Source organism: Diadema antillarum, unplaced genomic scaffold (genome assembly GCF_040938485.1).
Source record: "Diadema antillarum isolate AM-2024a unplaced genomic scaffold, OU_Dant_1.0 seq00001192_RagTag, whole genome shotgun sequence".
NCBI lineage: Eukaryota > Metazoa > Echinodermata > Echinoidea > Diadematoida > Diadematidae > Diadema > Diadema antillarum.
Window position 1 is genome coordinate 303,377 of NW_027271989.1, and position 24,998 is coordinate 328,374.

Sequence of the window (24,998 nt, forward strand, 5' to 3'; positions counted from 1 at the left end):
GTCTTCTGAAAATTTTTGAAATTTCAAATGTCACAACTTCCTTATTTTTTTATCCGATTTTATCATTTTTGCACTGTTCTGCTGGATTTTTTTTTATCATTGTGAAATTGATAAAATTTTAGATTGGCTTTCATCTTAAAGGCATAATGGATTGGTTAATGAAAAACTAGAAATTAACCCTTTCAGATCCATCCACATGGTCATTGGGATTGTAGTCCATTGCTCCCCATGGCTTTTTTTTTTTTTTTTATGTTGTCTTGCTTGATCAATACCCTTTTAAGCCTTATACATACGTGTATGTACAATACTACTGAAATGCATGCCGGTATTCCCCAACGCGTTTACATCGTTCGTTTGCTTACGATCGGCGGTCATGCCATCAGACAAGGAATATGTATTCGTAGAGGCGCACGCATTTCTGTGTCATTTCACAAATGCCTTTTTTTAACCCATGATCCGATCCCGGCTTTGTAGCAGCGTGGCAGATGACATGTTAGAACGAGTTTACTTGTGCAGATTTTTAGAAAAATTGAAAAAATTACAGCAGTATAAAGATCTGATTGCGTTTGTTTTCATTTCATTCCTTCAGAATGGTCTCATAATGAAGATAGGCACAAAAGAGATAACAAAATTTGTCCTGTTGTGTACCTTTCAAGAACGCATGCACAAAATGTGACGAGAAAAAAATATTTAAAAAAATCATAAAATCATCGCAGTCCCGTTGAAATTTGCGGAAACAGTAGGCGCGAAAAGGATCTTGAATTCGGTCCTGCATGCCATGTTGGTTATCAAAAACGCATGCACAAATGTGAAGAAATTATCGGGGAAAAAAAAACTACTTTCAATCCTTCTTGTGCGTGCATCACAACAGATTACAGCCGAAAGAATTCACGAAATCATCGCAATCCTGCTGATATCTGAGTTATAGAAATAGGCGCAAAAAAAATCGTGATATTCGAATAGTGCGAAGAGGTTATAGGGGGAAAAATAAAAGACACATTTTCAACCCCTTCTGGTGGTGCATCATCAAGATTACAGCCGAATATCAAATCATGGCAATCCCGTTGAAATTTGAGGAAACGATAGGCGCAAGAAGGATATCGAATTCGGCCCTGAATACTGTCTTTCAAAAAACGCATGAATAATTCCGAAGAGATTTTCGGGAGAAAAATAAAGAATTTTTTCAACCCTTCTGGTGTGTGCATCACAAAAGATTAGAGCCGAAATAATTCATAAAATCACCGCGATGCCGTTAAAGTTTGAGGAGACAATATAGGAGCAAAACGAATCATAAATTCGGCCGTGAATACCTTCTAATCCGAGAAGACGCGCATTTACGAAATGTGGGAGAGATTATCTGTAAAAAGTATAAAAGGACACATTTTCAACCCCTTTTGGTGTGTGCAAAGTAAAAAATTACAGCCGTAGGAATTCATGAAATCGTCACAATCCCGCTGATATTAAATTGATAGGCGCAAACAGGATCATGAATTCGGCCGTGTTATGATCTTTCAAGAACGCATTTACGAAATTCGAAGATTTTATCGGGGAAAAATAAAGAACACATTTTCAACCCCTCTTGGCATGTGAATCATGAAGATTATAGCCGAATAATAATCATGAAATCATGGCAATCCCGTTGAAATTTGAGGAAACAATAGGCGCAAAAAGGATCGTGAATTTGGCCCTGCATGCTGTGTATCTTTCAAAAACGCATACCGCATGCACAAATTCGGGAGAAAAATAGGACACATTTTAAACCTCTTTTGGCGCGTGCATTATAAAAATTACAGCCAAAATGATTCATGAAATCATCACAATCCCGTTGAAGTTTGAGGAGAACAAGAGGTGCAAAAAGAATCATGAATTCGGCCGTATCATTTCTCCTAATCCGAGAGGACGCATTTACGAAATGCGAAAAGATTATCGGAGCAAAATAAAGGGCGCATTGTCAACCATTCTGGTGTGTTCATCACAACAGATTACATCCGAACAGTGATCCGAAGTAAAGTTCATGAAATCGTCACAATCCCGCTGATATCACGAGGTAGAAATAAGCGCAAAAAGGATCGTGAATTCGACCCTGATGCCTTATGCTGCCGTATATACCTTTCAAGAGCGCATGCACAAATGCGAAAAGATTATCGGGAGAAAAATAAAGAACCCCTTAACTGGCACGTGCATCAGAAAATACTATACAGCAAAAATAATTCATATAATCATTACAATCCAGCTGAGCACCAAACATGTGAAAAGCGCAGCAACTTAAGTAACGCGTGTTACTCTACGTGCGCCGATGTTGACAAAAAGTCGCAAACGCATTTGATACAATCTGATTTTGTTCATAATCATTTAACACTTTAATTCACAAACATTCAATTCTTTTAAAATGGTTCTATACACGAAGAAGAGATAGGAGTACAAAGCATCACAAATTCGACCCTGCAGTGTACTTTCAAGAACGCATACTTGTAAGATACGGGAAGAAATTTTCGGAGGAAAGTTAAAAACCGCATTTCAGTCCCTTCTTTTTTTTTCACTTCCTTTTCGTATCAACAAAACAATTCACAAATGATTCCTTTTTGTTCCTTCTCAAGGAAATGATCCATAAACAAGGCACTTGAGTTTACAAAATATTTATTTGCAAAATGTATTTTTTTTGGGGGGGGGGGAGGTAATATTATTGTCGACAAAAACATGACAATAAATTTGAAAGCCAGTTAATGCTTTTTCAGGTTGTTGTTGACCAGTAAATTTTCTGTTCCGACCAGTACAAAAATGGGGAGGAAAAATGGATATTTACTGATCCGACAGAGACAGGTTGGACCGGCAGAAAAAAAAAAATGGGTTAGTGTGCAGCCCTGCTTTATCCAACTTCCAAGATTTGGTGATGAAACCAAAGCAAGCACTCTTGCCAAACTCAGTTGGCAACATTAGGAAGGTGTCATTCTGTTTCACTGCGTTCTCGATAATTTCTATTTGCTCCACTTTGAACTTAATTCTTTTTGCATCCTCCTCTACTTCACTTAGAGCATTTTTGAACTCCATGATACCTATGGTATTGGTACGAACAGGTGTCCTTTATTAAATGAGACCGAGAACCAAATACGAGCAACATTGTACATATGGCATATGACGTAAAATATGCATATTCATTTGCGCATGCGCAGATCAGTATATTTACGTGATACGTTCAAAACGTTGAACGGACAGTATCTCGAGTAGACGGTCTCAAAGATGACTATTTATCTTGTTTTCGGAGGTAATGGTGAGAAATACATAGTCGTTTCTATTGTTCAACAATAATGGTTTTATATCATGTGGCTTTTCGTTGCGAATCCAAGTGTCCTTTTGAGCGGTGAGTTGTTTACGTGGTGCAGTGCATTTGAGTGCTTCCTAAAATTGCATGGGTTGCTTCGGGGCGCTGTTACTGTGTTACAGCGCCCCGCGACGGGGTTAACAAATATGATAATCAGTGTGATAATGTAAAAATATGACTCTGAGGCGAGGATTAACTTGTGAAGTTAAAAGTTTTACTGTTTCCAGTCTGATAAGTGCATGATGTCATTCATTGCTGCAGTGTAATTTTACTAACGTTATCACTATCGCGATCGTGTAAAAATAGCTGTAGTGTAACGATTAGAGATGAATTTAAAATTTTACATCTTATCAGCTTCATCATCATCGCATCGACATCATCATCATCATCATCATCATCATCGTCATCATCATCTGGTACAGGAAGAATGCATTGCCATTGCATTGTCCTGTAAATTAAAATAAGGAAGTGTATTCATACAACCACACACGTGTGGACGTGTGTGTACATGTTGCACACACGGGGGAATTCATTGCGGAGCGGGGAACACGAACGAAGGCCACGAAGGCTCATCGCGTGTTGATGTGGCCACACACAGCCTGTTCCCCGCTACGCAATGGAGCTTCTCCGTGTGTGTGGTATGTACACACGCGTCCACGAGTGTGGCTGTATCCAGCAACTGTGGCCATGGCTACAGCCACACTCGTGTGGCTGGATGGTAAAGACACATGTGTGTGGTTGTATGCACCAGAGACTCCAACCCCAGCCAAGCACCTCTTCTGATCTGGAGATTCTGATCTCCCGCCTGAAACCCCTAGCAAACGGGAGATTCCAAGTTGATATGCGTGAAGCGCGAAATTCCTTGCGGCCGGGGTCCAGTCTAGGGCTCTAGATGCTCTCTCGTGCTATCTAAGGCTTATTTTTCAATACATGTATATACGATTATATAGCAATAAGTAAGAAATCCTTTCCAATGGGAGACACAGAGCCAGGACGGGAGAAATCAAATCTCAAGCGGGAGAACGGGAGATTGTGCAAAAATGGGCTTTCGGCGGGAGATCTCCCGTCGTAAGTGGGAGAGTTGGAGTCTCTGATACACTGCCTTAAAATAACTCCCAACAATCACTGCACTGCTTCTTATGATATAATCTTATTCAGTGTTATTTGGCCTGTAGTAGGCCTAAACTTTACGTCATGCACAGCGCAGCCGCAGGAGTGGAGTCATGGGAGATCAAAATGATGCTCCTACCAATATTTGTCAATACATGTATTATTATTTTTATGCCTCCGCCACGAAGTGGTGCCGGAGGCTTTATGTTTTCAGGATGTCCGTCCGTCCGTCCGTAATGCATTTTGTGGACAGGGTAACTATCAAAACCTTTTGAGGTATCCTAATGAAACTTGGCATGTGTATGTGTATTAGGGGGTGAAGTTGTGCCTATCAAGTTTTGGGTGCACATGCTCAAGGTCAAATGTCAAAAGGTCAAGGTCAAATACATATAATTTCACTATTTCCACCATATCTATGCAATGCCTGAAGATGTGAAATAAAGATATTTCTTGAAACTTAGTGTACATACAATTGTACATGTAGTACCCGATTGAGATTCTCTGGTGAAAATTTGGGTCATGAGGTGAAAGGTGAAAGGTCAAAAGGTCAAGTATTTCATAATATTATTTCATATTTAATAAAGACTGTTATATTATGGGAGATTTCAATATAGATTTATCTAAGTTTCAAACAATGAATACTGCTCAATCTTTTCTTGATATTATGATGTCCACATCTTTTTTACCCCTTATAACCAAACCAACTCGAGTAACCCATCACTCGGCAACTCTTATTGATAATATATTTTGTAATATTAACCCCTTACCGGTCTCCGGTATCATCCTTTCAGATTTATCAGATCATTACCCTATTTTCACTCACATTCCCCTTCAGAAAAAAATCACCATAAATGACCCGGTGTCAACTTTCCGGAAGGTGACACCTGGAAATATAGAGAGGTTGCAAAATGACCTCGGTAATGTGGATTGGTCTTTTGTATATAATACCGAAAATACAAATGAGGCTTATGACTTGTTTATGAGTACTTTAATTTCGGTTATGGATAAGCATGTTCCTGTTGTTAAAAAGAAATCCAGAAATTATAAAAGATCCCCTAGACTTCCATGGGTATCCAAGTCCTTACTGCGATCAATCAATCGAAAGAATAATTTGTATTATGCTGACAAAATTAAACGTACCAAGCAATCTCATGATAAATACACTTCATATAAAAACGTCCTCACTCAAATATTACGTTATGGGAAACAGAAATATTTCACTACTCAGATAAGTTTGTTTAAACATGATGTTTAAAATACTTGGAAAGTTATCAATATGGCTATCAACAAAAATAAGGATAAACCCCGGCCGTAGTACATCAATCAAACATGGTGATGTATTTGTTGATGATGTCTCCTCAATACATGTAGTTGATATTTTCAACCAGTATTTTTCACAAATAGGAAGTAATCTTGCCCAAAATATTCCACATAGTCATCTGAATTTTCAAGATTATTTAGAAGTCCCCAATCCAAGCTCATTGTTTTTCGTGCTTTGCATAGAAATGAATTATTAGATATAGTTCAGAATCTGAAAAATAAAAAAAGCTCTGGATATGACGGCATTGATAATGTCCTTTTGAAAAGTATCATTGATTATATTGTTGATCCACTTGTATTCAATCTGTCTATAAGTAATGGCGTTGTCCCTGAGGCTATGAAAGTCTCCAAAGTAATTCCCGTCCATAAAAAAGGGGAAAGGGAAGATGTCTCCAATTATAGACCAATATCCCTGCTAACCTCTGTTTCGAAAATATTAGAAAAGGTTGTTTACACCAGGCTTTTGAAGTTCTTAGACACCCACGAAATTATTTCTGATTATCAATTCGGATTTCGACAAAAGCATTGCACATCTCATGCAATCCTTACCTTCCTTGATAGGGTTTCAAAAGCGATAGACACATTTCATCATACTATTGGAGTCTTCCTGGACCTCTCCAAGGCCTTTGACACCATAGACCACAGCATACTACTTAACAAATTATCACATTATGGTATCAGAGGAAAGGCCTTGGAGTGGTTCAGGAGTTACCTTACTAATCAAAAACAGTTTGTATTTATCAACGGACATGCATCGACTACACAAAATGTTAACTGTGGTGTTCCTCAAGGAAGCTTAATACTAGGTCCCCTTTTATTTATTCTCTATGTGAATGATATGTCAAATTCTTCAAACATCCTCTCTTTCTTATTATTTGCGGATGATACCAATGTGTTTTTATCTGATTCTGATTCTGATCGATTAATTGATAATTTAAATAGTGAATTAATGAAGTTACTTCAGTGGATAAGAGCGAACAAATTATCAATAAATTTGCAAAAAACTAAATGCATGTTGTTCAGTAATTCACTGGAAAATTTACCGAGAAATATTTTCCTGGAAGACATGGTCATAGAAGAAGTTTCCTCCATCAAATTCTTAGGTTTGATCCTGGACAATAAACTTACCTGGGGTTCGCATATTGATACTGTATGTCGTGTTATTTCAAGGAATATAGATGTCATAAACAAAGTTAAATTTTATCTTCCCAAAAATGTACTTTTTATGTTATATTCTACTTTGATACTACCTTACTTAAATTATGGGATACTCGCATGGGGAAACACTTTTTCTACTTATACAGAAAGAATATTATTATTACAGAAAAAAGCTCTTTGTATCATTTGTCACGAATCGTGGAGAAGTCATACTAATAATTTATTCCACAAAAATAATATTTTGAAAATTCATGATCTTTATCGTTTGCAATTAGGACAATTCATGTATAAACTCACCAACCATTCTTTCCCCCTTGTGTTTGATTCCATGTTTTTAAAGAATGAAACTGTTCATGTATATCCAACCCGTCAATCCCATGAATATCATTTGCCTTTGACTAGAACGGTTTTTGCAAAATCTTTATTCTCCTTTTCTGGACCAAAATTCTGGAATTCTCTGGATAATAATATAAAAGAAGCTTTAAGTTTTCATACATTTTCTTCAAAGTTAAAGAATTATCTAAAAACTTTGTACGCAGCATAATTCATTTTTCTTTTTTTACTTTTGATTTTCAAAGTTGTTGTTGCTTCGTTATTCTCACTACTCTTTCTTCATCAGCGAGCCCGTGCTTCTGTGCCTCCAGTGCCCTGGATATGACCCACCATTTTCCTCTCCTCTCCCCCCCCCCCCCCCCCCCCCTTGTCCACCTCGGACTTACTACCTTCTTCACTACTATATATCTTTCTATCCTCCTCAATTTTTTCCTTACAAGAGAGCCGCCATGTGTTTGTTAATGTGCGTCCGTAAGTGTGCTTGTATCTGTGTATTACTCTTGTCTGTTTTTTTGTTTTTGTTTTTGTTTTTGTTTTGTTTTTTGCTACCGCTTAGGGAAATTTGTTGTTGTTGTTGTTGTTGGTTTTTTTTGCATTTTTTTTTTCTTTATGAGGGGACTGCATTCTACAAGCTCTGCTTTTTAGCAGTCCCCTCTATTTCCAGCAATATCATTTATGCATTTACCACAGTGACGTAACAGATATTTGTATCTGTTGATAATTTACCTATATTTTTCTTACAATGTTATTCTGTTCATCGCATTGTGGTACTGATTTCATGACGTCAGTGTATATGAGTGTTTCTTTGTATTTCTTATTTGTTTGTTGGAAATGAAATAAAATCAACAACTTGACAAGTAAAAATATTAAAACTTCACCTTTTTTCTCTGTACCTTGGAAATTGTTCAAGGTATCTTCATGGAACATAGCTAGTTTATATGTATTACATGCATGTACTGACTTGCAGTGATTATCTAGAGAATTTAGGGTTCATGGGGTCAAAGGTCAGGGGTCAAAGGTCAAGGGTAACACTTCAAAATATTACTATTTCGGTCATGGTCATGCAATGCCAGCAGGATTATTATTTTTTTTTTTTTTTTACACTTGGTGTATGCATGTATAACCCAATAGAGATTCTCTGGAAAGTTTTTTTTCTTTTGTTTTTGCTTCAAAGATCAAAAGGTCAAAGATCAAGTAAAAGTGCTGAACTAAGTTTTTCCTCCATATCTCGGAAGTGGCTCAAGTTATCTTGAAACGTACTACATATTTATGCATGTTCTGCCTGACAGTGATTATCTTATGAATTTTAGGGTCAAAGGCCAGATGAAAATGGTAACAATTTACTATTCAATACAGAAATTGCACTTTTTCTCCATACCTTGAAAATTACTCAATGCATAAACGTATGAATGGGTCAAAGTCAAGTTAAAGTCCTTAAATCCCAAATACATGCTCTCCTATTCATCCAATTAAACCTAGGTCAAGGAAGGTGAACATTCAACACATTTGTGACAAACTTGTCATTTTAATATTTTGCCAATTTTGTGAAAATGTAATCACACATTGTCCACATGTACTATTTAGACCTATTAGGTGAATCATGCATTATGGCGGAGGCATACCAGTCACCATAGCAACATTTCTAGTTTGAATTTTTCAGTTGTTGACAAGACCACTAGCTTTAGACCACCTATGTTCCGGCAAGCTGTTCTAGTCCTGTAAAATTAATAAGTCTGCTGAAAGACTTGCTTCTAACATCCAATCTGCAATGTTCTCTTTGGATCTTGAAACAGTGCCCTCTTGTCTTGCTTGTGGTTCTACTTGTACAATGTGTAGGTTGGGAGAAGAAGTGGTCCTGTGAGATGTTGACATGTCCGTGCATGATTTGATGAACAGCAATCATGTCTCCTCTTCTTCTGCAGAACAGAGCACAGAGAGCACATATTCAGATGCTTAAGTCTTTCTTGGTATGGGAGGTCCCTGATTTCACGAACCAATTTGGTTGCCTTCCGCTGGACTCTTTCAATTTTCATCGCATCTTCTTTGTACCTGTTGTGCCATAGAACACTCAATTTCTAGGTGTGGTCGAATTAGAGTCTTTCAAGAACAAAATTGGTAGAGTTGTCTTATCCAGTTGTGAGAAAGTATTCTTAATAATTATTACTCCCAGTAGTTGATACTGTAAAAGTGGTTTCTTTTGCGGTGGTTTTATTTTCGCGCTTTTTGTGCTTTGAGGTTGAACCGCGAATTTAACATCACGCGAAAATGTTTTGAACTCGCCGCTTGTTACATCGCTATTGCGCACATGCACACATGAAGATTCCGCGCATTGAGTGTATTGATGGCCAACACACACACAGCGATACCGCGCAGTACGGTACAAGCATATTATAAAGTACTCGAGAAATGGGATTTCAGGTAAGCCAGCATTTGATTTTAATTTCTATTTGACGAATAAAAGAATAATTGAGTAATATTTTGGGGGTTTCATGTGCAAAATAAAACATTTTTTGCTGACTGTGAATTCACAGATTTTGCCGACCGCGAATTTAAACACACGCGAAAAAGTTGGCACCAGTGGAAATGCGATGTACGCGAAAGAAACCACTTTTACAGTATCCCTTAATATTATAGGTATATTCCACATCCTAAGAATGTTGCAAGAGGATTGGTCCAGAGCTGATCACGTGATGAAGCGTAGTTTTGCCCATCACATCACTTGAGAAGAAAAGTTTGTTACACTCTATGTTGATAGTCCCTTTTGTTTCGCTGATCTCCACACTGTCCACACAGTCGTAACGCAAGATGAGTACGCACGAAATAAAAGTGCGTTGCACTGTGGACTATCATGTGACCTAGGTCACTTGATAGTACACAGCGCAACGCACTTTCACTTCGGTGCCGCGCGGTGCGCGCGGTGCGCGCAGCAAATTCATTGTCTTGTCATCTACGCGCACACGTAGCCTAAGCACTAAGGATACCTAAAGACAGCTACAGCTTTATTAAAAGCGGTTTCAGATGTGAAATAAAATGGGAATTTCTAGGACCCTAGATGTGGAATATAAAGCAAATAATCAACTTTTAGTTTCAGGCAATGAGACAAACTATCACGTCCTCGGTGATCTGAATGTGTACGCTATCTTTTCTCAGCTGCGCTTCGGAAAGATAGCTACATCCAGATCACCTCGGAAGTGATAGTTTGTCCCATCACCTTCACCAACGTTGATTATTTGCTTACTAATCGATGATGACACATGTTGATGGAAATTCAGCTGGCAGTCAATTATCACTCCAAGATCCTTTTTGGCTTTTACTGGTTGCAGATTTTCCCTTGCATGCGGTAATTTCCTTCAGGATTATTACTCTAACTCTAACATTTATCTGTTAGGTGTATGATTGAACGTTACACGTAGATCTAACTTGTTAGATCCATCAATGAGAACCCTGCCTGAGCTGGCTGGTCTAAGATTGATACTATGATACAATTTGTAGACCTGCTTTGAGTTTGTTAAGGAAGAGAACTTTAACTTCTTAATTTTAGAATAGAGTAAAAAACTAAGTATACCTGAATTGCTGCAGGGAAGGGTTTTTCACACACTGTAAACAAATCGGGCAAATTATTTTCATTCATTTCATATTTTGCGGCATGATGTACCATTCTTAACAATCCTGAAACTAGTATGCAATACGGTACACGCATTCTTCGCGATCTTCAGAAGTCAACTATTACTTGAAATGCCTTCACATGGCTCATGAATGTTGCGTAAGCACATGTCATGATTCATGAATTATGAAAATAGCTGGTGCACATGCACTGACTTCAAACAGATTGAAATTCTGACGATGTTGTTAGTGTCTTTCTCATATTTTTCTGATTTTTTTTAAATGGTAACATCCACTTCCAGAAAGATTACTGCCCACATCGGCTCGCGAAAGTTGTACGTTAGGACGTGTTTTCATTCATAATCCATGAACGTTAGGAAAACAACATAAAATCCAGTTTCTTAGACCCTTGTTTCTTATCTGTGTCGATGTTAAGAAGTAGTAGTACTGAGAATAAAATTTTGGATGTGATATGTTGTCATTAAGGTTAGAAGATTTAACTTTTGTCGGAGATTGTGCTCATACATTTGTATTATCAGTTTGTTTGTTTGTTTGTTTCGAATATTGGTAGTGTAGTGTCAAAGTATTTTTGTGGTATGCATAATGTACAGCTGTATGCATTCTGTAGTCTTGTATAGAATGTGTCGCTGTGTTCAGCAGTATATTACCGAATATGTTGTACATGTATCTGCCTTGAACAGGCTCACGGCTGCATACTGTCACAATTACTCTAGATAACCCATGAACTAGAACTTAACCTGTTCCATACTGAATTCTGAAATCCCCATAATACACAGGCCACCAGGTTCCTGTAGGGAATTGGTTAAGAAGTAAAGATAGCTTCATTACTTTGTTTGTTTTTTCATTCTAGAGGCTAGAGGTCTACCTGCTGATTTCTCTGCAGTTGCACAACACCACTCCGGACTCCTAGCCAATTCATGAGGCATGAGCCAACGGCAACGATAATTCTACAGACATCCATTCAGAATTTTGAACTACGTGTATTTATCACCGGTAGTTCTTCAGTCCAGCTTAACGGCTGTGTCGATCGGAGACCATGTCCCAAACAACAGAAGTCGCTCATGCACAGACGACTCCAAACGATGGGGATTCGGCGTCTAATACAAAATCAGAACAGAAACTTTTCACATTGAAGAAGTGGAACATTGTGGCCATGTGGAGCTGGGACGTGGAATGTGATACTTGTGCGATTTGTAGGGTTCAAGTTATGGGTACGTTGGCTTCATTTTATTCTTTGCATAATAATGAGTGGAGAGGTAGGGGCCTACTGCTGCAACATCGTGTTTAGCGCAAGCCACCCATATTTCAACCACAACGCCGTTCACAATTTGACCGCCTGCTACATGTAGAAACCTGTACATGCTTTTGCACACAGTTGAACCTTGGTGCGCATGCCAATATATCCTTCCCAAATTTATGATACAATAGGCAGTGTTTAAACAGCCACAGGCGTGTGTCTACCATCCAGCCACATGCATGTGGGACTAGGCTGTACAGTGTAACATCTCATGGTTGGAGTCTCATGGCTAGAGAAGCTTTAGAGACAGCTACATCAACACACAATATACATTCACTACAATATGTACCTCGTGAAGTTCTAAATGATTATATTTTCTTTACTCTCCATTGGTCAATGGGTTTCACTCCATTCTCACAGTCTTTTTTTTTTTTATCAAACATGTGGATGTGAAATGAAAAGCAGAGTTGTGATTAATTGGTGAACTTTAAATTGATTCTTAGTCCTTTAATGATTGCGTATCGAACAAAGCCTGCAAACACACAGCTGGACAGCTACAAACTCTCTGTGAACACGACTGTGTGTATTTTGAAGTGCAGTTAACCCATTGAGGATGGGCTGAATTTGCTACAGCACACATTTCCCATCTAGACACTTGCCTGAGTATACTCGGCACTCGTCATCAACAGGTTCAACAGAAGAAATATTTGTAACAAGTAAACGAGACCAGAAATATGAGAAAAGACAAATGAAGTGGTATTGTAAAATCATTTTTAAGAAAATAAAGTTGTATGGAAGTAGAATGTATGAAAGAAAATTTGGTTATTTTCTTTTTAATGGCAGCATTTTGTGTGATAATATACATTGCAAACATGGAGCTACAACTCATCTGTGGAGTGTTATAATACAAAATGTGTAGTTCCTTATCCAAGTGCACATCAATGTCATGATGTGACTGTATCCAGCTGCATGGCCCATACATGTATGTACAGTTTGTAACCACATGAGTGTGGCTGAATTGTAAAGACACATGTATGCGTGTGGCTGTATACACTGCCATTATGATATCCTCTTATTGTTAGGGGTTGCCTGTCATTATTTACTAACTACACAAGTTAATTATGGTAAATTTGATATGTACAGGGCTGACCCAACAATGTCCAATCATCTGGGCCCCATTTCATAATTAAAATTTACACTTACAATGATAGGATAGCAACTCTTGCTAGAACGGTAGAATGTCAACTTCCTGTAGCAATGACCAGTCAGTTGATCAGGAAGCAGGATTCCTGTCATAACTGTGACACTTGGCATTTCAGCAAGAGTTCCTTTTGTACAAGCTCCTTATGAAATGAGGCCCTGATCATTGGGAATCACTCCTGCATGAAACATCGCTTAATTGCAACAGAAGTCAGTGTCACAAAGTTCTAATGCTATTTTTCACAGCTCTATCAACACCAAAACCTGCATAGTGAGCTTTAATCAATAAAATGCTTCCACATGTGACTCCCTCTTTGCTTTCTAAATAGTAAAAATGGTAACTTTATTCAGAGAAATGGTCACAAATGGATGTTTGCATGGTTTCTGTGTTTACAACTGATCTCAGATACATTTTTAGCTACAATAATATACATGTAGGTAAAAGCATAATCCTGTACCTGGTACCAAAATATATCGGAGAACAGATCATTCTGCATTGTTCGCAGGGAATTTTACTTCTATCTCATATGGTATTGATACAATTTTTGAGTGTATTTCTTATCTCAAGATTTAAAAATCATGTGTGTTTTACTTGTAAAACAAATGAGACTATCACTACTATAGTGAGCTACAGTTTACATGGACTTAAGCACAGCAAGTGGGTCATAGGATGTTGAAATTTTATCACCATAATCATCATCATTAAATGTTTATTCATGCTGACATTTGTGTTTGTTTAATGTGACCAGTCTCAGACTTTTTCAGTGAAAACCAATTTATTTTACTCCAATCCTGAAATTAGCAAGATTTTTTTCTTTTCTTTCTTTTATTTTTTAAAGAAAGAGACTGTGTTTTTTTTTCACTCATAAATTTCATGTATTTTCTGTCTCTATGCAGAAACAATTGTACATTGTAGTCCCCCCAAAGAAAGAAAGTGTGTCCAGCCTCCAAGTGTGGTGTACAGTGTATTTTGTATATTCGCCCTCATTAACCACTCCTATTGTTTCTGAACAAGGTGGTATGGCTTATTTAAATATTATTATGAAGATCTCTTTCATTATCTATGTTATGAAAAAGTGATGGGGCTTACAATTGTAGGCTGCTTCGCTATTATGGTGCTAGACTGCAAGGTAGCATTGGTGCTCTATGTGCTCTAGCGCCCTCTCTAGTTCAGCAATACCGGTATGTCACTGTTACTGTGTCTGGCTTTTACTGTTTTCACTCACTGCCAACCTTGATGTTATGAGCCAGCTATGTTTACATTGTATGTACAGTGTCTACATGTGGTGTCAAGTTTCCTGCAGACTGCCTATCAAAGTATCATGTCCATCCATGATTGATGGCATGCATATGCATACATGTGCTTTGTACAAATTTGTTTAACACTGTATTCATTCAAGCGTGGCTGTGTTTTTATTACACAGATAACATACATCAGGAAGGGCATTAAAATTACTTACACAAGGCACTGCCGGAGCCACATTTTCAAAAGGGGGGGGGGGGGGGGCACTTCCAGGTTTCACGAGCTAACAAGCAAAAGGTCTTCAGTTTATCTTTCTCATTCCACTTCCGGGTTTCTTCAGTTGGCAAGCAAAAAAAGAAAAAAAAAAGTCTTCAGCGCAACTTTCGATGCCACTTCAAGGTTTCTTCAGCTGACAAGCAAAAAAAAAAAAAAAAATTTCAGCGCAAATACAAAGCCTTACTATGCTCACACTTCAAGGTTTTTATCTTTTTCTTTCTAGTGCCACTTATGCACTTCCGGGGGAAAAAAAGTGGGAGCCCAAAGTGGTGACACCTTATGTATTCCTTTGTGTTATGGTGAAAAAAAAAAAATGGGGGGGGGGGAGGGGCCAAGCCTCCCCGGCCTGCAAGGTACCTTTGGAACAAGCTAACAAGCCTAGGGCAGCCCAGGGTTTTTGTACCGTACTATTGCAAAGGTAGGCCCTAAGGAGTGTGGGCAATTTACACTAATGCACTGTAAACAAAATGATGTGTGTTATTTGTTTTATAAAATGAATGAAGCAGACATCTTCAGCTGAAAGAATTTCAAATGTAGACATTTTACTTTCCACACGATCCATTTTTGCACACTACATTTGTAAATTTAATAAAGCTACAAAATAGCACCCTGTCACTATCGTGACATGAAAGTGCTCATGACCGGTATGTACTTATGATCGTCGTTCATAAGCAAAATTAGTTATTACGCAAAATGGATGCCTGGTCACATGTACAGTGTATGCTGTCTACCAATTATTTGATTAGGAATTGCTCCATATCGTTTTATGATTTATGCAATACAATGGTTGAGGTCATCATTATGACCTTTCTGGAGGTTGTGTAGTTGAAATGTGTTGACATTTGAAAGTGGTTTGATAGGGATCAGTCAGTTGGCATATCATGCCAATGTCATCTAGCAGATCATACCATTGTTATCAAAGATTTTGTCATTGAAACCAGTTCTTCACCTGGTGAAGGACATCATAAAATGCACTAAAGGAAGATATCCAGTACACAAAATCTAGAGAGAAAGGTGAACCCATCAATGCAGTGTACAATTGTATTTAGACTGCAAGAGAGTTGTGCAAATTCCAGCCAAAAGTGTGTTGACAAATATTGTAAATGAAATTGTGCAGGGCACCAGCATATGTGGCCGTGCGTGGCTACCCATTGAAGCGAGCTGTTGTGGTTGTTGTACATGTAGATTAGGGTTCAGTTTGAAGCACTCAATGTACCTAGCTGTAGGCAGTGCAATGCATCCTCCTATTATCTGCAGCATGTACATATTCTTCCAAAGGGCGCTTTAAAAAACCATCGTCCTGTCATTGCTAGCTATTACTTAAGTATAAGTTATTGCTTCTCTCTATGAATGACAGATCCCCTTATCGTCCAATCTTAGAGGACAGCAACCTTCTTGTTGTTGTTGTTATTGTTCTCAATGATAATGATGATCATGCAAAAGAAATGTACATGTATGTGTACCAAGAATCTTGGTGCTACTTCAGACCGTTTGCCCTTTCGTTATTAACCAACTGACTACAGGCTGTACATGAACCAGATAGATCCTGTGGAAACTGTATCTAGGGATGTTAGAACTGTGTTGGAAAAGGGGTACAAGTAATGTGATTTTACCAAAGGCACAGATGATTAAATCTGTTTGAACTTAGTAATCATTCTGTATTTTGTGTGCTCAGTTACAGCCACAGATCTTTGCTCATTGCATACACACATAGTACAGGGGCAAATCCAAGAATTCTGTAAAGGGGGGGGGGGGGGGGGGGGGGCACAACTTATATCTCTGGTGCCACTTCCGGGTTTCATTATTCATTTTTTTTTCCTTTTATTTCTTTTGCTTTTAACGAAAAATAAAGGGGGGCATGCGCCGGTTGCGCCCCCCTCTGGATCCGCCACTGTAGTAGGTTCATGTATAGAGTAATTCACTGTTCCGACCCCATTCATATCGTACATTAGGTCAAAGGGCATCCTACATATGTATGAAAATGTTCACAGCCCTAGCTGTTGAAAGCAATACTCACTATTAAGTGTCCAATGTTCAGTGGCGGAGACAGCGTCTCTTACTACTGACTTAATAGAAATTGTATGTGACAAAGGAGATCTTACAAGACGTGTGGTATTTGCTCAAGCCTGAATGTTTACCTACCTTTGAGACGGCAACTGCTTTGATTTAACAATGTTCACGCTCAACTCAACCTCTTTCTCTCTCCTTTTATCCCATGAAACAGATGCCTGCCTTCGATGCCAGACAGAAAACAAACAGGAAGAGTGCGTTGGTAAGAGCCAAATTTGCTGTGAACTTGTACTTGTGCAGCACAATGTAATTTCGAGGTGTGCCCCTATTCAGTCGGATGCATATCATATCAAACAAATCATGTCTACCAATTTTCTCTGCAAAAAGCCTTTTATTCCATCTTTCATCACGCCATTGTGTTAAGGGAAAAAAGTCTTAAGATCATATCTACATGTACATACCATTCTTAAAGCAATATTGAAAGAAAATAATTTTGTGTGCAAAGCACACAAGTTTCCCCACTTCTGCAGTTCTAAGGATTCCTGGAAACTTACAGCTCTTCATGTCTGGACAAGAGAAATACAAACCCTCACTGATTGCTCTATGGAGCCTCCCTTTAAGGCCCGTTTACACCGAGCACAGTAACGGCAACTGTCCCTTTTTTCGCTATGGTACACCAAAAAGAACCATTTGTGGTTCTGTTACAATATCACTTCCCCACTAATAATTTTGTTACAAAATTAATTTTCAGCTGGTGATTTTGTTGCTCCTGATTTTGACGTAAGAATAAAATTTTTGGGTGACTTTGTACGAAATTGCTGATGGGGGCCCCCAGGGGGGCCCAAACCCCCTAAAATTGAGGAATCTTTAAAAATCTTCTCTAGAACCAGAAGTGCTGGGGTTAGATAATAACATGAGTTAGTACATGTACATTGATGACTGTAGATTCAAGTTTGTTCATGGGATCGGCGGAATCAGGGTGCCCCCCCCCCCCCCCCCTTGGGACCCAGGAGAGGGGATGGAGATGGGTCCTAATGGGGCCTGAATTGTACATGTTCATCTTCTTCTTGAAAACCTCATGATGAATTTTGACCAAACTTAGCAGGTAGCATCCCTAGAATATCAATTCCTTCAAATGGGCACCATGTCCCTCTTGGGGGCCCATATGGGGCCTACCCCCCCCCCCCCCCCACACACACACACACACACATTAAGGAATATTTAAAATCTTCTACTCTAGAACCAGAAATGATAAAGCAAAGTTAATACCATGAGTTTGTACATTGATGACTTTAGTTCCAAGTTTGGTCATTGTAGATCCAGGGCTGACACCCCCCCCCCCAAACCTGGAGTTGGGGGGGGGGGGGATCCATATGCAGACCTAAGTTTTCAATGTTCTCAGGTAAGAGTGTGCAAGAATGCATGGAAGGTGAAATTGCGATACTCAGGTGAGCGCGTGACCCCCGGGTCTCTTGTGTATGTATGCTGTGGTCTCAAGACACTTCAGTGATGACAACCAATGTGAACAGGCGACGTGTGTTAACTTCAGTCAGCATTAATTTATATAAAATGGTCTATAGATTGAAGCAAATACTAGTCAGTGATTTGTCATCACGCAATCACGCGACTAATGCAGCGAGGATCAAAATCAAATTGCAAGCAGTGGTGTCACATTTGGAAATTTATTTCCAGAATTGGCTGGCTGTCAGCGGGACTAGAATGAAAGGATGTGCATTTGTGTAGATCATATATACTTGTGTCTTGTTAATTGTTTTGATATACACACTTGACAGTTCCTTGGAAGTTATATTTTCCTCTTGAAACAATATTTTCTCTCACTGTTGCGCACTACAGGAAAATATAACTCCCACAGAGATGTCAAGTGTTTTATATATTACACCTCTGAAGAGGCAATAATTGTATGATACTGTAAACCGTTTAAACCAGAAACATTCGCGGCATGAAACTTTTGCGAATTGGATCCGACAGCCTCTTTTGCTCTGTGAAACTTTCGCAAATTGGCGACTGGCATTCAGTGCATTGTGTGGACAAAACTCTCTCGTGTCTATTTTACATTTGCAAGTCTTGGCTCCTCGCGAAAATCGCTAAATTTTCAAGGGTGCACAACTTTCTGGTTTTACAGTGACACATGGCAGAGACCAGAGTGTCACAATCTCTGTACCAAGGAAAGCATGAATACAGGCTCTCTCTCTCTCTCTCTCTTCTTCATAGTCTCTATCTGTGATCTCCTTCTGCGTCTGTTTAGAACTACTGGTATCTGTGTCTCACGCTCTTTACTTTACACCTCTTTCATGGAGCAGAAGGTACAAGACAAGTCATGGGGCTTTGACATGCCCCCCCCCCCCCCCTTGCTCTTTGGCATTGCATGCAATAAATCATCACACCTTTTGGCTTGAATGCACAGTGTAGGTGGAGGTTAACTCTCGCTTCCTAAAACTTGGCCTATCAGTATATCAGTGTTGTGGAAGAAGGACAATGTTAAGGGAAAAGGATTATCATTCCTGATTTAATCATCAGGGTGACTTATTTAGTTTATGTATATGATGTTGTGACAGAATCTTACTAGTTACTAGTTAGGTGTACTTTTCAGAGACCCTAACATTATATTTAGTATACATTGTATTTTGTATACGAAGCTCAACACACATTTCAAATTTCATCTTTTGCCCATAGCATAACTTTACATTTTAGGTCATATTTTGTTTTCACCTGCCATCTTCTATAAAAAGTAGGTTAAAACATAATAAAAGGCATGAGCTACGTAATGAGTTAGCATTGTTGTCATGAACAATATTACTGTTTCTTTTTTATTTTTCATTTATTATCATCATAACTTTTCTATCCATGTAGCTTGTTTCCTTGTATTATCATTTGGTGATTGATAGGTGAAGTAGTAACAATAAAGGTTGTCATTCCTCTGTATTAATGTAATTATCAACAAAATAAAACCATTTCCTGCACAGGATATGCTACAAGGTGTGTACCTTTTTCATCTGTTACCAGTAATCATATTGTTCAAATTATCATCTCAGCTTTGAGTGAGCACACACGATTCCAGTATGATATGGCCCTTTAAAATGCCCATTTTCGTTCCAACACCCCATTACCCCCTCCCCCTCCCCCGCCCCCTTGATGGGAGCTTCAAATCTATTCTGTGTGCTTTATAGGCTGAATCTCAACTGGTTTATTACCATTTATAAGTAATAATTACCTAAGCCTCAGAATTTCATATTCCTATGCATTTTATTGAAAAACTTCACATATCACACTCTATACTTACAGTAGTTCTTTCTTCATATTCTGTTTTGTTGTCCCCGCCGAACGAGTTCGAGCAGGGGACTATGAAACGGGCTCCGTACGTGTGTGTGTCCGTGTGTCCGTCCGTCCGTGTGTCCGTCCGTGTGTCCGTCCGTGTGTCCGTCCGTGTGTGCGTCCGTGTGTGATCAAAATGTTCAAAATGCTACTCCTTCGCCATTTCTAACCCGATTTTGATTCTGTTTGCTTTATATGATAGCACTACATGGGAGCTTTGAAACTTCTATACAGAATTTCAGTTGTGACCTTTGACCTTGACCTTTGACCTATATTGTACATTTTGCTTCAAAATGCTACTCCTTCGCCATTTCTAACCCGATTTTGATTCCGTTTGCTTTATATGATGGCACTAGGTGAGGGCTTCAAAACTTGTACACAGAATTTTGACCTTTGACTTCTTTGACCTTTGACCTTGATTTTTGACCTGTATTGTACATTGCCTACAAAATGCTACTCCTTCGCCATTTCTAACCCGATTTTGATTCCGTTTGCTTTATGTGATGGCACTAGGTGAGGGCTTCAAAACTTCTACACAGAATTTTGACCTCTGGCTTCTTTGACCTTTGACCTTGATTTTTGACCTATATTGTACATTTTGCTACAAAATGCTACTCCTTCGCCATTTCTAACCCGATTTCAATTCCGTTTGCTTTAAGTGATGGCACTAGGTGAGGGCTTCAAAACTTCTACACAGAATTTTGACCTTTGACTTCTTTGACCTTTGACCTTGATTTTTTACCTGTATTGTACATTTTGCTACCAAATGCTACTCCTTCGCCATTTCTAACCCGATTTCGATTCCGTTTGCTTTATGTGATGGCACTAGGTGAGGGCTTCAAAACTTGTACATAGAATTTTGACCTTTGACTTCTTTGACCTTTGACCTTGATTTTTTACCTATATTGTACATTGGCTACAAAATGCTACTCCTTCGCCATTTGTAACCCGATTTCGATTCCGTTTGCTTTATGTGATGGCACTAGGTGAGGGCTTCAAAACTTCTGCATAGAATTTTGACCTTTGACTTCTTTGACCTTTGACCTTCATCTTTTTACCTATATTGTACATTTTGCTACTAAATGCTACTTCCGGCGGGGACATATATTACGCACCGCGTAATTTCTACTTTTCCTTGCTTTATTTCATTTTGTTTGAGAGGGAGGGGCAGGTTGGTTTTATAAGCTACAATGTAATTCTGCTATGAACACAGTGTTGATGGGCATACCTACAATAGATTTTGCAATGCTGCCACCTGTAGGCAGGGTGTTCAGCAATGCTTCCCTCTGAAAATTTTTTTTTTCAGTACATTCCATCCAAGAAGTTTATTCATCCGCAGATAAAAGAAAAGAAGAAAAATACATCGATCAAAGATGCCAGCGAAAGATAACCCTGTAAATCAGATTGAAGGGATATTGCATTGGGTTTCAACTTACAGCATAAATCATGCATCATGTTTGCTTCATCTGTTTTGAGAGATTTACCGTCAAGATTTATGCTGCCACTGACACTTGCAATGGTCTGTGAAATCCAGCTCTGGCAATTGTTTGTCCAACAACAGTTGTTTCTAGTTTGTGTGTGATCTAACTCTATACAATATGACTTCCTCATAATTTATAGGCATTTCTTCCTGTCTCCAAGTGGTGCCCATTTCTTAGTAGAGGAATTCAACCGCAGTAAACTAGTTTTTATAAAACTGACGTGCTACCTTTTTATTTCTTTTTTTTTTAGTGTAGACAAATCTATATTGGAAGATTTAGTTTATCTATAGGTGAGTTTGTGCTGAAACTGTGCAATAAGATCCTTGCCATGTTTAAAAACCTTTCCAAAGCTTCTGGTATGAGGAAGCCAATGTACTTACAGTGGAATTTTGTGTGTGTGGGTGTGTGTTTTAAAGACACTAAAGGCTGCGTAGATTTCGTCTTCATTCCTCCATTTCTGAAATTTGGCAAGCTTGCCATTTCCATGTGGAAATGTGGCAAGCTTGCGGAATAAGCCAGTGGTGAGCTTGCAGCAAGCTTGTGGCAAGCCTGCAGAAGTTAGTGGCAACCTCATGGCAAGCATGCAGAATAAGCTATTGGCAAGCTTGCAACAAGCTCGTGGCAAGCTCACAGAGTAAGGTAGTGGCAGGCTTTCAGAATAAGCTAGTGGCAAGCTTGCAGAATTAGTCTAGTGGCAAGCTTGCAGCAAGGTCATGGCAAGCTTGCAGAATAATCTAGTGGCAAGCTTGCAGAATAAGCTAGTGGCGAGCTTATGGCAAGCTTGCAGAATGAGCTAGTGGCAAACTTCCAGCAAGCTCATGGCAAACTTGCAGAATATTAAAGGTAGTGGCAAGTTTGCAGAATAAGCTAGTGGCAAGCTTGCAGAATAAGCTTGTGGCAAGCATGCATAATAAGCTAGTGGCAAGCTTGCTGCAAGCTCATAGCAAGCTTGTAGAATAAGATATTGGCAAGCTTGCAAAATAAGCTAGGGGCAAGCTTGCAACAAGCTTGTGGCAAGCTCGCAGAATAAGGTAGTGGCAAGCTTGCAGAACAAGCTAATGGCAATCTTGCACAATTAGCTAGTGGCAAGCTTGCAGTAAGCTCATGGCAAGTTTGCAGAATAAGCTATTGGCAAGTTTGCAGCAAACTCGTGGCAAGCATGCAGAATAAGCTATTGGCAAGCCTGTAGAATAAGAGCTCTACATGTACTGTCGTAGTAGCAAGCTTGCAGTACAAGTGTACAAGCTATTGGCAAGCTTGCTTGCTATATGTAGTTCATGGCAAGCTTGCAGAATAAGCTAGTGGTTAACTTGTGGCAAGTTTGCAGACTGGCTAGTGGCAAGCTTGTTGCAAGCTCGTGGCAGGCTTTGCAGAATAAGCTTTTGGAAAGTTTGCAGCAAGCTCGTGGCAGGCTTTGCAAAATAAGCTTTCCTGTTAAAGTTACTCAGGCGTGATGATCTTCAAAGTGTGTCATATTGACATCATACATAATGTATGATATACTGGTAGATGTACTGTGTATATGGATAATGATGTGTGATATTAACACTGTATTGACATAATATATTGTAAAATAGATCTCTTTTGTCCACTGTTGGCTTACACAATTAGTGGATATGGCTTTGGAAGTGAAAGCACCTTGATTGTCCATGGTCTCCTAATCTCATGATTAGGATATAGCTGTCAATCCCGCTTCGATATCTGTCAGTCCAGCTCTGATATCTGTCAGCCGGGTCCATTTTCAGACAACAAAAAGCATCACATTTCTAATCACATGGATGAATATCTCATTTGTAATCAATGTGGGTGAACTAGTCCTTATCTGCGATTGTCACGTTTGTGAAACGTGTTTCTGATCACGTTAAATTGTCATGGGCTATCTCTTCACCAACCGCAAACCGCAAACGGTAAATCAAGTCGAAATGTAAGTTGTGTCCAGTTATCTCACTCTATGCAATGGCATGTGGGTTGAGCTTGCAGCTCTCAACCAAATCCATACCAAGTTCTCTAATTCTCATTAGCCGGGTTCACACGTACACCAATTAACGGGATACAAATCTCGAGATTTGCATCGCGATCGTCATCGCGATCGTCATCCCGAGTTTTTTGCACGTGTGGACAGAAAAAACCCGAAAATTAGCGGGATAAGCATCGCGATGCTAATCCCAAGAAATCTTGCGCTGGTTCGTCAATTAGTGGGATAATTGGCCCCGCGCTGGTACGTGTGAACGGTCGGGATTAGAATCTCGAGTTTTTATATCCCATCATGCAATGCGCACATCGCAACAGCGAGGCCTCTGCGAAGGATAAAGGGAAGTGCGTGCAGGCAGTGATAGAGAAGGGCGCTGTGTGACCCAGTTTGCAGGCTTTGCTGTTACCGGTATATCTTTCGGCAATTAGCGGGATAATTCGGTACGTGTGGACGCTCGCCAAATTAGCGGGATACCGATCGCGATCGCTATCCCGCTAATTTGGTACGTGTGGACGCTCGCAAAAAAACTCGAGATGTGGATCGCGATCGTCATCCCGCTATTTTGTACGTGTGGACCCGGCAATAGACTTTATGAATACAGATCCACCCAGTTTGTGTAGTCAGTGGGTTAAAGACCCAGGAGTGTGCAGTGGGGATACCATGGAGTGGGAAGGCTGGCCCCACTCGGATATATTCGAGAATCCCTGTAATGAATGTGTACAGCTTTATCACTAATCTCTCTGTAGTAAGTACACATATGTACACACTCACACCCAAAGAATCTCAAGTGGAGTTGACCATTACCAATGAGCGTGAGCTGCCGTCAATGCACATATTTGCTGACACGTGGCTGAAAAGGACTACTGTGGTTGAAAATATCCTGGTTGGCACAGGGAATGAAGATCATTTCAATTGTCAGTTATTACGGTTCTTCAAGATAATATAAAGTTTTGGTACCTCAAAAGTTTCCCTGAGTTTCCTTGTCTTAGTTTATGTTTCAGGTTAAAGTACCTTTCATATAACCAACACTGTGAGACTTACTTGCCCCAAAGTGCTCTCATGTCTTAGTAATCATGCAATAATGGTTTCGTACAATACGTGTATAGTGATTGTCGCGGTACCGCGTCGAGTCAAACTAACGGCTCGTTCGAATTTTTCAGAGCCCGCTCTGCTCTGGTACGAAACCATTATTGCATGATTACTAAGACATGAGAACACTTAGGGGCGAGTAAGTCTCACAGTGTTAGTTATATGAAAGGTACTTTAACCTGAAACACAACTAAGACAAGGAATCTCAGGGAAACTTTTGAGGTACCAAAACTTTATATTATCTTTCAGTTGAATCGATCTTTGTTGGCTGCCAACCTTCGTACATTAACCCG

General features: G+C 39.3%; 1 protein-coding gene across 1 annotated transcript in view; it reads left to right on the forward strand.

Annotated features, from left to right (window-relative positions):
* The first annotated feature begins 11,900 nt into the window (after positions 1–11,900).
* The window catches only part of LOC139744595 (RING-box protein 2-like), a 35,824-nt gene continuing 22,726 nt past the window's right edge, over positions 11,901–24,998 (forward strand). The window contains exons 1-2 of the mRNA XM_071655025.1: positions 11,901–12,075; positions 17,045–17,092. Of these exons, the coding sequence (XP_071511126.1) occupies positions 11,901–12,075; positions 17,045–17,092 (223 nt within the window). The remainder of the gene's footprint in view (positions 12,076–17,044; positions 17,093–24,998) is intronic.